The 15,203-nt window shown below is 36.1% G+C and overlaps 2 protein-coding genes across 4 annotated transcripts; both read left to right on the top strand.

Annotated features, from left to right (window-relative positions):
• The first annotated feature begins 423 nt into the window (after window positions 1–423).
• On the top strand, window positions 424–5,361 carry LOC132638562 (protein mago nashi homolog). Of its 3 annotated transcripts, none has more exons than XM_060355406.1 (3): window positions 424–694; window positions 1,552–1,719; window positions 5,001–5,361. In XM_060355406.1, the coding sequence occupies exons 1-3, from the start codon at window positions 476–478 to the stop codon at window positions 5,058–5,060; spliced, it is 447 nt and encodes a 148-aa protein (XP_060211389.1). In that variant the 5' UTR covers window positions 424–475; the 3' UTR covers window positions 5,061–5,361. The 3 variants fall into 3 exon arrangements, 2 of the variants coding, with proteins under 2 accessions (XP_060211389.1, XP_060211383.1); XM_060355400.1 differs by having other exon boundaries at window positions 1,543–1,719; XR_009581808.1 differs by lacking the exon at window positions 424–694 and adding an exon at window positions 893–908.
• A 4,955-nt stretch (window positions 5,362–10,316) lies between these two features.
• Window positions 10,317–14,807, top strand: LOC132638553 (peptide methionine sulfoxide reductase-like). Its single transcript, XM_060355395.1, has 2 exons — window positions 10,317–10,842; window positions 14,368–14,807. Exons 1-2 carry the CDS (start codon window positions 10,438–10,440, stop codon window positions 14,617–14,619), a joined length of 657 nt encoding a protein of 218 aa, XP_060211378.1. The 5' UTR covers window positions 10,317–10,437; the 3' UTR covers window positions 14,620–14,807.
• Window positions 14,808–15,203: the final 396 nt, after the last annotated feature.

Genomic DNA, 15,203 nt, shown 5'->3' with positions numbered 1-15,203 from the left:
ATTGCTGGTCTTTAATTTTGCCCTTCACTTACAAAAGTAATCAAAAATACCTCGAGATTCTGGATTCGAATCCCTGCTCAGTAAAAAAAAAAAACAATTTTGCAAGGCAAGGCCTCGCAAAAATTCTGCCTTAACGCAAAAGTTTACCTTTTGAAATTTTGCAAGGCAGAATTTTTTTTACTCTGCCCGGATAGGCCTAATTTTGCTACTAAATTCTGCCTTGCGACTTTTTGTATATTTTTTATTGAGCCGGATTCGAACCCAGTATCTTGAAATACTTTAGACGAAGGACAAAAATTAAAATCCAGCAATTTGTAGGACAAAAATTAAAGACCATCCCCGAATAAGGACTAGCGTGCAAATTTCAGAAGTTATGACAACTTTACTAGTCAAAAAATTAAAGACCAGTCCATTTGAATGACAAATCGTGCAATTTCTTCTCTCTCTCATTTGTAGTATTCGGGCAAAGAAGAATATGGGGGAATTGGAAGAGAATGGGGAATTCTATTTGAGGTACTATGTTGGTCACAAAGGCAAATTCGGACATGAGTTCTTAGAATTCGAGTTTCGTCCTGATGGGAAACTCCGTTATGCGAACAATTCCAACTACAAAAACGATACGATGATTCGTAAAGAGGTTTTCCTTACCCCTTCCGTTCTCAAAGAATGCCGCCGTATTGTTAACGATAGCGAGGTATTAAATACCTTCTCTTCCCCCCTTTTAGGTTTTCTTTTTTTGGTACTAGGTATTAGGGAAAATTACTCTCTATGTCTTTTGGGACAAAGTATTTGTGCCACGTAGCCCATGTTTTGAGTTCGTTGCTCGGGTTAGCCTATATTTGTGTATAAACACCTTTTTATACATTATTATGCACTTTTATACATTATGTATAATACTTTCCTCCTAGGTATGATGTTGTATATTGGGCTATTTGGCCTAATGTTTTATGTTGAAGGAGTAAAAAAAGGGGAAGATTAGGCTCTATGTCTACTGGGAAAGAATATGTACCCGGTTCACACACTATTATACACTTCGGGGTGTTTGGTAGCTGGTCTGGAGGTGAGTTATATAGGTATTCAATCCTGCATAAAGTAATACCATGTTTAGTAGCTGGTTAGGAGGTAAGTTATTCGTGTATAAAATTGATATGGTGTTTGGGTTGCAATTTTGATACCCGCGTAACTAATACATGCATTAGTTATGAGGGAATCTATGTATTATTTTATGCTGGATAGAAGGTGGAATAACTAAATCCTGCATAACTAATTCCTACCTAAAATAATGCATAGATTCCCTCATACCTTACCCCTGCATTACTAATACATGCATAACTCTAACCAGCTACCAGAAGACCCCTAAGTGTATAATGTTGTATAATGTGTGTATAATGTTGTACAATGTTATATACCTTGTGTATAAGCACTGTTGCGAAAAAAAGTTGGTTGTAAAACTGAAATATGGCTATGTAGGTGTAATATATTATGTTGGGTTGTATATTTTTGTAAAGATCTAAAAACAATTGGGTCTTTATCTGTTTGTGGATTATGAAGGAAGATGATAGCAATTGGCCTGAACCAGATAGAGTGGGGAGGCAGGAGCTTGAGATTGTGATGGGAAATGAGCACATATCGTTTACTACATCTAAGATTGGTTCACTGATGGATGTGCAGACCAGCAAAGATCCTGAGGGACTTCGTATCTTCTATTATCTTGTTCAGGTAGTAATTTTACATGCTTCAATTGTCTGAAAAAAATTCAGTTAATTTTGCACCAAGTAGGTACAAAGATTATGCAGGCTAATTTGTACAGAAAGGGGAAACAGAATGAAAGAGAAAGATGCATTTTACTGACTCTGTTAATCTAATACGGCAACTCTATGTGCAAAACTTCAGTTGTTTCTCCTTTCAAATGGTCGATATATATGCGATAGGGATTGATTGTGAAAGTTCAAACTAGATTCATATAGGAAGTTACGGAAAGCAGACTACAAAATCTGTTTCTACTCTGTAGAACTGCCTCTCGACTATGAACTTATTTACTACACGAGAAACTCCTCCGACGTCTAATCCCCAATTGCTGAGTTACCTATTATAATCAATTCCAGCAATTTTCAACTTCAGATTGGACTAGATATGGCCTCTTATCAACTTCCAAGACCAATATGTTTGTAAATGCTCTTTGCATTTGCAGCTGGATTTGGTTTCTTTGCAAAGTTGCTGGCCTATGCTCAATATTGGGTTGACTAGTCGTATCGTCTGACGTCTATTCTTGTTCTCTTGTCACCCCATTTTCAACCACTTCCCTTCCACACTCGGTCATGATGTAAGAGAGGATTATACTCGTTCTAGGAGAAAGAGATCAAATGACTAGCAGTAACAAGGAGAGTACTTATCCCCAGAAAATAGGAAAGGAGTATACATAATATAAGGAAATTTCACTTTCTGTCTTACCATTGACAGCATTTTCGTCATTAATATTTCCTTGTAAACAGTTTAGTTTTCTACATCACTAGTTGTCCAGAACCACCAGGTGGGTTTTAAAACTGTAAAACAGAAAACTACCCATTACTCACATAGCTTTCTTTCCTCTCCTCCATTCCCTTCTATCCCCCATCTCCCTCATATAGCTGCTCCTATAGCAGCTTGCGTGCCCCGTAAGCCATGTGGCATCCCTCAAAGGCTCGTGTATATGTAACTTAGAAAACCATAGATGGAGCCAACCATCCATGTCTTCACTCCTCAGCGAAATCCTTAAAGCTTCTTTGGTGAAAACTGATCATTTTATGAAGAGAGAGAGGGAAAGCATAGAGATAAAAGTAGATCAAAAAAAAAAAAAAAAGAGGAAGGGCCAAGTGATGTGTGGGGTCTGGGGTAGGTGATTAGCAGAATGGAGAACAAGTTTAGTTTGAGGGGCCAGTCAGAAGTAGGAAGAGTTGTGATATGTCAAACAGAGAGATAAAAACCTACCTTCAAAAGAAAAATGAAAAAAGAAGGCTTGGCAAAGAAGAAAGAAGGGGTAAAAGGCAGAATACGATACTTCCTATTTTTTATGCAGCTCTCTGAATCAGGGTGTGCAAGGATGGTTCCGATTATGCTTGAAAATATTGTTTGTCCTGGTTTCTCATTTCCAACCCCAATAACCACAGAGAGATTCACAGAATGATCCACTAGAATATGATGCAGTGCTTCACTAGTCAGAAATTTCTCTGTACAGTAACTGCAATCTAGATTCAATCGAGTAACGTATGGCCAGTGCCATTTGTCTTTGCAAGATGGAGAAGGTTGGAAAAGATTAAACCGGGAGAGCTATGGTGACCGTTAAATAAGCAATTCTGTGAATGGGTAAGGAGATGAAATAGGAGTGGAAGAGATGATGGACGGTTTTATTTTTGTTCTCAAATATCTTTCTTTAAATTTCAAGTATGGTTTGTTTCTTGGACAAATTTTAAGATTATAGTGTCATGAAGGAGTTGCCTCTGTACCTCCACGAGGTAAAGGTAAGGTCTGCGTACACTCTTCCCTCCCCAGACTCCACCTATGTGGATTACACTGGGTATGTTGTTTTGGTTGTTGTAGTGTCATGAATGAGTTCAAGCTTTGCTTTAAGTGTCGGTTTAAGTTATAGTGACATGCAGTTAAAGTGTCACTATTAAGAGTGCAGTTGGTTTAAGTGCAAATAACCAGGACGATATGTGCCGTTTTCGATGTTTCTTGCACGTTTACATATACATTCCTTGCCTATGTAAACACCCAGGCCTACACTCGTGAAATTTGTTATCTTCTATGTTGCTCGGACCCTTCACTTTTGCTGCCGCACCCGTGTCCGACACGACACGACACGACACGACACGACACCGACACCGACACCGGATTCGTGTCGGATCTGGTCAAACGACATTGGATACTTTGACCAAATCCATTGACCAATCTGAGAAAAAATTTGAGGCCAAATTGAAAGAAACGGAGAGCTCTTGAAGAGTGGACACTTATTGTATCTAGAAGAGTTTGAAGTTAATTAAAAATTAATATTTAATTATAAATGAAACATAACTATAAAAAAATTATTTTTATTTTTTATTTCTAGGCATAGATTTAGTTATTTTTCTTATAATTTTGAATTATTTTAGCCGAAAACCCGCACCCGTATCTGCAACTGGATCCGTACCCCCGAATCTTAAAATTTAGATTATGCCGAATCCGACCTCTGGATCCGTACCTGTATCCGACACTCGACACCGAGTCCGAGCAACATAGGTTATCTTCTAGTCTTTCCTTCAATGGTCGATTAAGCTCCATTAGGATTCCATTTTCTTTGTCAGCAGCTTTGTTCCTCCATGTAAAAAAATGTTTGTTATCATTCATTTAATTGAATTAATCAAAGAGCTTTAGAATCAAACTTGATATCAGCCCCAACTAGGGTAGCAGGCGAGTGGACGTGAGCTGGTAGCTTGCTTTGAAATAAATGCTGTGGCTCAGGCTTTATTGAAACTTGTTGTAGTCTGGCAATATTGGTAAAAGAGGATTTGATTAAATGCAATGTGAGAGCCTGGTCACCTCAGACCATTCAGTTACAATCCTTAAGCCTTCACAGCAGACGATTAAAATACAAGAAGGTTAGAGGATTGGGAAATTTTGGGGGTGGGGGTTGTTTGTGTTGTTTCCCTTTCTTCAAAGGAAAGTTTCTGCTTTGGCTGTTTCTGAAAGGAATTATAGTTTGTTTCCTAACACTTCCCCACCAGAAATAGAGAAGAAATAAAGCACATGGTTTTCTCTGCTCTAAATGGTCACTTGGAAGAACAATCTAAAAAATGGTCACTTTTAAGAAGATGCTTTTGAGACATTCAACTGCTATGTAAGTTAACTTATGTCTTATAAGAGAACATAGGTTTTAACAATGATATTGGTTGAGCAATTGATGTTGGTTTGCACCACTGCGCTTCATTCATGGAGTTCTTCTGCACCATTTGACACCTGTGTTCTCATTGTCTTTGTCATTGCAGGATCTCAAGTGTTTTGTGTTCTCTCTCATATCGCTTCATTTCAAGATCAAACCCATTTAAGTCATGCTTTAGACGAGCTGACACTTCCCGACCTGTAGTTGGGTTCATGTTTCTAATGAGTTAATGGTGTATCCCATGTCAGAAAAGTGAATCTTTATGGTGCCGTTTACTGAATTGTCGGAGGAACAATCTTCTTTAAACCTTATTTTGTGATGAAAGGTCCTGTATCTCTCTTTCCACTTTGCCCTTTATTTTCCATCACATTATTCTACCTAGGCCATTGTTTGTTTGTAAGTAACAAAGGGAGGCCCCGGGTTTGGTTGATTTTCATTTTGATGGTCTCCGAGCCAATTTGTGTGTATCTTAGCTATTCCATCGGTTATTTGCTCCCTCCCACTCACTAAGGTTCATTTCATCATATGAGTATTTTATCATGAGTTTGTTGAGTTAAACTTTCAGAATTAACATCCTTTTTTCTACGGGAGACATGAACTAAAACTAGCACCAAGGGTGTGGGCCTAGTGGTTTGCACCATAAGCTCTCAGGTTTAAATCTTAGTAGAGATAAAACATAAGATGATTTGTTCCCATCTGTTCTAGCATTGATGGACAGAGTTACCTGCTACCTGGTATTATTCCATTTTCTCATGTTAGCAATGTACAGTGGTCAAATTGGATCATTTTCATCTCAGGACCTTTTACTTTGTTTCATCATGTGGGAGTTAGAATTAATTCGTGTTTATCTACTTCTAGCCATGTGGGGAGGGTAGATGATAGGTATTCCGTGAAATAAGTCGGGGTGCGCGCGAGTTGGCGCAGACACTGCTTTTATTAAAAAAAAAAGGCATGAACTAAAACCACTGCACATTTCAAGTTGCAAGTTAGAATAAATGTTTAGATACGCAGCAGAGCTGTAACATCGACATGATAATCTCACAACTAGGGGTGTACAACGGAAACTGACAAACCGTACCAAATCGATAATTTGAACCAAATTGAGAAAGAAACTCGATTAGTGGTTTGGTTTTAAAAAGAAAAATAAGACCATTATTGGTTTGATTCGGTTTTAACTAAAAACAAAAGGCAAATCGAATCAAATTGACCCGATATTACATTTTTTAAATTTCAAAAATATTTTATACATAAAGTTATTTATTTATAATGTAATTTATAAATATTTCTTAATTTTTTTTTCATAGTTTTTTTTATCTTTTAACATATTATTTCACTTGGGGTTAGAATTTTGAATGATCAATAAGTTTTATAGCCCATAAATAGTAGTAACTCAAATAAAATTCAACAAAAATCAAATCAATACTAATGTTAACAAAAGAAATTCAATTCTAATACTAGGGATGACAATAATGTTGTATATCAATTCTTTAGTTTTATATTGGTTTAGAAAGTGAAAATACATAACTTAATTTTATTTTATTTTTTCTTTAATATTTAGTCATGTAATTAATAATTATTAGCTGTATTTATTTTAGCATGACTTAGTATTTTTAGATTATGATCATTTTCTATATGCTTTATAATTTAAACGTACTTATTATAGCATGACTTAGCACTTTTAAATTATGATCATTTTATTTTATGCAATTTCATTACTTTTTTTTGTTGAATATTTTGGTACAATGTCATCTCTCATCTTACATTTTGTGTTATTTTTAGGACTAAAAAAATATTTGAAATACAAGTTATATATTTAATACAAAGACTTTACTGGAAACAAACCTGAGCAACCCGAAAAATTTGAGAAAATCGAGAAAATCCGAGGTCAAAAAATTCGACTTTTATTGGTTTGAATTGATTTATAAATTTAACAACCCGATGCAATTAATTTGATTTGATTTTTAAAAATCCGAATCAATCCGATCCATAAACACCCCTACTCACAGCCAATGTGGCGTGGAGCGTAGTTTTCGTGCCATTAACACGATGTCCCTGACTGGTGTTTTATCCCAGTCATTAACCAGCTGTTCCTTTTAATTATTGCCCTCTAGATTCTTCTTAACGGTTGTAGCATTTAGTAAGAAGAAAATGGAAAGCAAATCATTAATGAATTGGGATGGAAATAATTGGTGACTAGGATTATAATTTTAGTCGAGACAAAAACATAGTATTAGGTAATTTCTTCCACATGTACTCGATTGAATTGAGGCTTCCTCAGGTTTAGATGGTCTTCCTCCGATTCTACAAGTTAGGCCCGCATGACTAATTAAACTTAGAGAAATCTATATGGTATAGAGAACATTAGGGCTTATTTATAATTAGTAGCTATACTTTGCCCAAATTACATTTTATAGCTAAATTTTGCATGTCAATTACATAAGGTAACTAATTTAAAACCCATCTCCTCTTATTTCATTGTATCAATATTTTCCCTCAACACCCTCTCTCTTCTCCCTCAACTGCCTCACCACTGTCTCCTCCACCACCGCTGCCGCCGGCCACCATGGAGATCTCCGGCGAGTTCCATTGCGTTGCCGTCTCTGTCTCTAATCTCCGGCGACAATCGCCGCCGTCAAACACCCTAAACACCCAGATCCCCATGAGTGTAGAAATTAATGCACCCGTGACCGCCGTCTCTTTAATCTCTGGTGACCAAACGCCGCCACAATAATCACAATCGCCATCTCTCAGTCGTCTTCTTCACTACTTTGGTTCACCAGAGCAGTCACCACCTTTGCTCTGTTCGCTCCGACCAAAAGCCACGAACAGTCACACAAGCAGTCACTAGATCTGACCGAAAAATACACTGTATTATTGTATACATATAGTGTATACAATATTTTTCGCCTATACTTCGAAGCTCTTTTTGTATACAAATGAATACAATGAATTTGAAGTGTATACAAATGAATACAGTGAATTCTATTTCTTATATTCAGTATTTGAGTGTATTCGTTAATTTTTTTAGTGCAAAATTTAGTGTTTGGGGGTGTATTTTGAAGGATATTTTTTTTTGTATACAACCGATTTTAAATATAATAAAGTGAATACAGTGTAAAAGTAGCTACAAATGAATACAGTTGAGTTGAATACATTTGACTTGAATACAACTTAGTTGAATACATCTGAATTGAATACATCAAAATCTGACTTGAATACAGCGAAATCTAAACTTGAATACAGCAAAATCTGAGTCAGTCGAATTTTGAATACAACCCGAATTTTAAATACAATCTACTGTAGCGCGCCAATACAATATACTGTAGCTACGAAATGTAATTAGCTAAAGTGTAGCCTCAAGCTGATAAGTCATCATCTTCGAGAATTTCGAAAGAAGAGCTGAGGGCTGATCTACGACCACCCTCTCACTCACAGCACACATGCTATATGTGTGTTGCCGACACCCTGATCTAGACATCCACTCCAGACTATTTACCTTATTTATGATCTTCTTACGGCCATCACGCTATTCTATAATTAACCATGCTATTTATGCTAAAGATAGCCCTTCATAGATCTCTACGACCTACCTCTACGAACAACCTTAGACCAAAAAAAAAGGCCAAAATATAGTCATTTATGTAAGTTTCCCTTAAACTTATGCCAACATAAATTCGACTTCAACAACAACAACATACCAGTGGAATCCCACAATGTAAGGTATGGGGAAGGTAAAGTGTACGCAGACCTTATTCCTACCTTGAAAGGTAGGGAGGCTGTTTCGGAAAGATCCTCGGCTCAAGAGAGAACAAGGCAAAAAGGTCAAATAAGGACAAGCATATCAAAGCAATATGAAAATGAGAAATAACAAAAACGAGAAAGTCATGATAAAACAGTCTGGAAACAAAAGAAGCAGTAGCTATCATAGATAAATAATATAATCGAGGTACAAGACAAATTCGATTGCCAAAGGGCAAAAATGACCAGCCCATTTGAAGGATAGTTCGTGCAATTTCTTAATTTTCACCTCATAAAAAATTCTGTATTTTTCTTTTTAAAAAACAGACCTCTTACATTCAAAATTTTGTCGAAAAACTGTTCTCACTCTTCCTCGTGGTTTTAGTTGCTGTCAGAAGACTCCTATATTGTCTGTTGTTGAGTAGGACATGCAATATTTAGAGTTTAAGTTAATATGGTCCGTGCAAGGAATGATGAATGTTTTATATTATCATGTCATTTACCTATTATAATTATGAAACAAACCTTATTGTTAATATAACTTTTTTTTTTTCTATAGTGATAATATATAATACGTTACTTACGAGGAGATATATTACAATTTTATTTTGAATAAAGGGAACAACATAAGAAAAGAACAAATATGTGAGGTTTAAATATACTGTCACTCAAATCATAGTATTAAGCAACGTTATAATTGAAAATCTACACTCACTCTTAACTCATATCAATAAAAGGAAATACCCTCTGTCTTAGTACATATGGCACATTTGAAATTCCGAGATTTTTCAATTTTCACTGTGAATTTGGACATAGAAGTTTTAAGAATTTTGAAATAAAATTATATTCGGAAACTACGTAAATAGTGTTCTCTCCATCTCAATTATTTGTCGCTTTTTTGTTTTACACACCCCTTAATAGATATTAATTAGGAGAAGTATTTAACTACTTTATCCTTCTCTATGTCTAAGTCATAACCTCTATCCATTAAATGTTTACTTTATTTATGTATCACTCTATTAATGACACAATTCCACTAAGGAATAAAATGAGAAAAAAAAAATTAATTGTGCCTTGAATTTCTAAAACGACAAATAATTTGAGACAATTATTTTTAGTAATCACGACATATAATTTGAGACGGAGGGAGTAATATAAATCACAATTATTAACAATTTATAATATTAAGTATATAAAGAAATTCAAATTTTAAATAAACTTGATTGACTCTCGAAATTTTACGTGTGCCATATATACTGAGACTGACGAAATAAAACAGAGATAATGGATAAAAACACACCTCTAAGTATCAATTATTTTTGAGTTTCCTACCTAAACTATCAGAGTTTACTACTTAAGCTGTCACTAATTAGTTTGCAAAACACAGCTCAACTATCAGTTGTGAGAGTTTCTTACTTAAATTATTAACAACTAGTTTGCGAAACACACCTCAAAACTGTTAGTTGAGGTGTATTTTGCAAGCCGAGAAGAAAAAGTGAACAAGTGATAATTCATGTGTATTTTACAAATTAATTTGTGATAGTTTAGGTGAGAAACTCTCATAATTCAGACAGAAAAAAAAGAAAAAGTGATATCCTTGACCCACGTCACACTCCATTTCTCATAATTGTCGCTATCACACTCCAATACTCCTTCACCCAGGTAACCAAACGCATCACAAAAGAAATGTTCCTCCTTAAAACCACCACCACCGTAACCATAACCAACCCTTCTCTTTTCCTTTCCCTCTCTGAAAAAACCCCAATTCCATTCCTCCGAAATTCACCATTCTCCCTTCCCCAAACATGAATTCCCCAAAGACCAATTCCCCAAAGATGAGTAGTTGGCTCAGCAAACTTGGTTTCGGTTCCCGATCCGAATCCGAATTAAACTCACCTACTTCTTCTTCATCTGCAATTCCTCAAGGACCCGACGACGACACACCCGACCCGGGTCAACAATTCGCCCAATTCGGGGCGGGTTGTTTCTGGGGAGCTGAATTGGGGTATCAGAGAGTGACGGGTGTTACAAAGACTGAAGTTGGGTACTCACAGGGTTACTTGGATAATCCTAGATATGAAGATGTGTGTTCTGGTACTAGTAATCATAGTGAGATTGTTAGGGTTCAGTATGATCCTAAAGAATGTGATTATGATACTTTGCTTGATGTCTTTTGGGCTCGTCATGATCCTACCACCCTCAATCGTCAGGTGGGGTTTCGATTTTCGTGTTTTTTTTTTTTTTTTTTAGTAAAGAGTGTCTCTTTCTATATGTGTTAAGTAGATAATTTAAACCATAAGTTAGGAATTCTAGCTTATGCTTTTGGCTTATTTTTATTATTTTGGCTTAAAAATAAGTGCACTTTTTAATTTACCCAAACACTTCAAAATTGCTTAAAAGCTATTTTGGCTTAAAGACACATAAAATAAGGCAATCCAAACAGGCTCTTAGTAAAGAGTGTCTCTTGTTATATGTAGTAAGTTGACAATTCAAACATAACAAGTTTGAATCCACAAGATTCAAAGGACATTTTAGTGCGTTACACACCTTTTTAATTTGCGACCGCCTTATTCAAAAGTCTCTTTTATTCCTTAAACTTTGTGCCTAGTTAAACTAAGACACTTAAATTTGGATGGAGGGATTATACTCTTTGGTCTTTTGGGGGTTATTATGGATGGTTCTTGGTTGAATATATTTTTTACTGAGCTTATTTGTGAAATCATATGCGGAAGTTTAATTAGTAATTAAGAAAATTTTGATGAATTACCTGTCATTTTTTGTTTTGATGATTTGATGTTAGAATGATGTGCTTACCTAGGTGTTTTACTTTGATTGATTTATAGAGTTGGAAGGTCAGCAGTGAAGTTGGAAGCTTTATTGAGTGTTTTGTGAGGTGAATAAAAAGTTATCATTGGAAAAAGAGTTAATGGTTAAAAAACACATCTAAACTAGTATTTTCTCGCGAGTTTCATACCTCAACTATCCGTTGTTCCCTTCACCTACCTAAACTATCATCCCCTTTGTATTAAAACACACCTCGATGCTGATTTGTACAAAAAGAGTGATAGTCTAGGTAGGTAAATGGAACAATGGATTGTTGAGGTTTGGAACTCGCGAAAAGGTGATAGTTTATGTGTGTTTTTTTACCATTAACTCTTCGAAAAAACCATCAGATCTCTTTTTGAAAAATAGGATTTCTATTTGAAAACATCCACAAGCCATTTCTTAAGAAACAACCTTTTAAAAAGTTCTTCAAAAAGATTGGAAAAACAAGTTTTTGCAAGATCTCAAAGAATGTTCCATAAACAAAGGCCACCTAGTATTGGGAAGGCACTGTTTTGGTGATAATTTAGTGAAGGTCAGGTCTTCATTTAATGTTTAATCAAATTTGATGTACTTTTATATAGATGACCGTAGCTTTTCACCCATTAAAGTAATTTCATGTGAATATCATCAAACCTCTGGTTGCTTCTGCCTCAGGTTGATATTTAAATAAGATCTTGCTTGTTTGCTTCTCCTGTGATGGTTATGCATGTAGTTCTCTTGCTCCAAGGAGGGAACAGTAGCAGAGTAAGCCGGAGTTGTAATTTTGTGGCAGCATAAGGCTTGGCAACACTTTTTACATGTTATTTAAGTGTTTGTGGAGATACTCTCACGATGTGGAAAGAAATTGTAAATGCTATATATGAAAGGAAAATTGAAGCAAAATAGGGTCTATGGCCACATGGATGAGGTTTATGGAAACATATCAGGTATTTGTGGAAAAAATTCAAGAGTTATACTGGATTCAAAGTTGGCGATGAGCAAAAATAAAATGATGGACTGGACACTCCCCCTAAAAAGATATATATCCAGGTCTATAAACTCATGCCTTTTATTCGATGCCTCCATAGAACAGTTTAGAGAAAAGAACAATAGGAGCATTGTGTTAATGAGATAGTTTCAGGACTGTGAGGTTTATAGTTAGATGCAACTATGAGGGTGGAAGGTTAGTAGGTAGCTAATTGCTGTCGCACTCTGTGTGGGAGAGGGGGCTAGTCTCCTCCACTCCTCTATTCCCTTTAGTAGTAGTATTCAGTTATCGCATAGTTCTTATTTATTGATGTGTATTACTATCTGTTGCCCCATTTGTTTTGTATCGCTATTTTGCTGTTTCTTCTCTTACCATCCAGCGTTAGTTACTTTTCTTTTGCGCTGAGGGTCTATCAGAAATAGCCTCTCTACCGTGGAAGGTAAGGGTAAGGTCTGCGGATCACACTAGGTTTGTTGTTGTTGCAACTATTTTGCTGACTAGCAGAGAGGAATGGGTAAATGGGGGAAAGGATTTGTTCTGGTTTAGAGACAACAGTGGTAAATACACCAGCAAACTCAGGTGGTTAGACTAATAGATGGCGATGGAAGACATTGTGGAAATTAAAGGTACCTTCAAGTGTGGCTTATTTTGATAGAATAGCTTAGAATGAAGCATGTATTAACATAAGGCAACCTAGCAAAAGGAGGTATTCCTCTATGTGACTTATGTTCGTCATGTGAAGGAGAAGCAGAATCTGTAAATCACCTGTTTCTCCATTGTCCTGTTGCTGGGTAATTATGTTTCTATTTCTAAACCTGCTTTAAACCAAGTTGGGACTACCCAAAAGTGAGCTTGGAACAGGTATTTTGTAGCTGGAAAGGGAAGAGCACGAACTTGTGCAATCTGATTCTTCTATGTATTAGTTGGGTGATATGGAGATAATTGGCAGAAGCAGGAGTTTAGTTCATCAACTAGAATATGCTTGTCTATACCATGTGTCTTTTTGTCCAAGTATGATAGACTTTATCACCATCCTTCATAGCTATATAGAGAAGCTTTTGCTCACTCGTAATTTTTCTTTTGTAACTCAGCATCCTCATGGTGTGATTCATATCAATAAAATCACATTAGCTTCTTGTCGAGAAAAGAAAAAAGTACTTCTTAGTTGACATGTTCAAGGCATAAAATATAATCAGAAAGCTCAACTTTGTCTTATCTGACCTGTTGACCTTTAATACTTCAGTAATTAAAATTCTAGGTAAACCCTGATAACATTTAAGATCTTATTAATTATCATTGGCTATCTCTTATTACTTAATCATTGATAATAAGAAATTCTGTGTCTCAAGTATTTAGTTTGGGGACTTACCCTCTTAGGTCCTCTAATAGAGATCAATACAAGCAACATTATTGGGATCTTCTTACTTTATCAAAAGGAAAACAACATTATCGGAACCTTCCTTCTAGTTTCTTGCTAAATCATGCAACATTTCTCTATTAACTGTTTCCCTCACCCCCCCCCCCCCCCCCCCCCTTTTTTTTTTTCCCTGTACTTCTGTTCCTGCAGTTTAGCAACGTATAACTTAACTTTTGTGCATTTTAGTTCAATTTAAACCTATATTTTTGCATGCTGCTTCTCCTAGTAGAAAGCCAAGGAAATTCTTTACAGTTGTTAAGGCAGATATTGACATACTTTTGCATAATTGCATCCAAAGACGATGAACTTTTATGCATCTGAAGAATATGAAAAAAGACCTCTCACCGTCTCTCTGATTCTCTCTCTACTATTCAGCAGCAATTGCACTGTCTCTTTACTCTGTCAAGTTTCAATATTTGAACTTTTGCTTATACTGATGAACGTTCTTCAGTAGAGTTAGTTGCTTGACAGGTCAGTGTTTTACCTTCTTATCATGCATTAACAGGATGCTTCCGTTGTTTGTAGGGAAATGATGTGGGCACTCAGTACAGGTCTGGGATTTACTTCTACACACCCGAGCAAGAGAAGGCAGCACTAGAATCCCGAGACCGACAGCAAAAGCTTCTGAACAGGAAGATTGTTACTGAGATTTTGCCCGCTAAGAAATTTTACAGAGCCGAGGAATATCATCAGCAGTACCTTGCAAAGGGGGGTCGGTTTGGCTCAAAGCAGTCTGCTGACAAAGGCTGCAATGATCCTATCCGATGCTATGGTTAAGACCTTTTCATTCGAAGAACAAAAATAAAAGTTAGATGTGTTTATTCTTCTAAGCTATGCTTGTTATTATAGGCTTTAAATTGTGCTTCTCCAGTGACGTATTTAGTCTACCCGCTTATGCTTGCTTCAGGAAAATCCAATGTTTGTAGCTTCACCATAGATTTGTAATGTATATATGGTTTCAGATTCGTGTCGTTTCATGTTTGTATATGTTTATTGATGCCCTCGCCATAAGTTGGAATAGTGTCTGTCGATCACCTGGGTCGAGTTGAAATTATGAAAGCCAATGGCGGGCCTAATTATATTGTCTTAGGAGTTATTAACTAAGTGATGATGCTATTGATAATCTTTAGAGAATCCTTCCCCAAACAAAGGGAAATAGAATTACTGTTCTCTATAAATCTATGAAGTGAATTAGATGCAAGTTATTTAAAACTCCAAAACTGTTTAATGTAAGGTTTTCTTCACAGATTGAACTTAAAATCTTGTGGATTGACCATGTGATCCCTGCAATATAATTCTTGCATTACTACTTTGTGAACCAAACGGTCCCTAGAACAAAAGCAAATACATCCTGTGATGCC

Source organism: Lycium barbarum, chromosome 1 (assembly GCF_019175385.1).
Source record: "Lycium barbarum isolate Lr01 chromosome 1, ASM1917538v2, whole genome shotgun sequence".
Taxonomy (NCBI): domain Eukaryota; kingdom Viridiplantae; phylum Streptophyta; class Magnoliopsida; order Solanales; family Solanaceae; genus Lycium; species Lycium barbarum.
The sequence above is the reverse complement of the archived record's forward strand: the minus strand, read 5'-3'. Positions and strand labels throughout refer to the sequence as shown.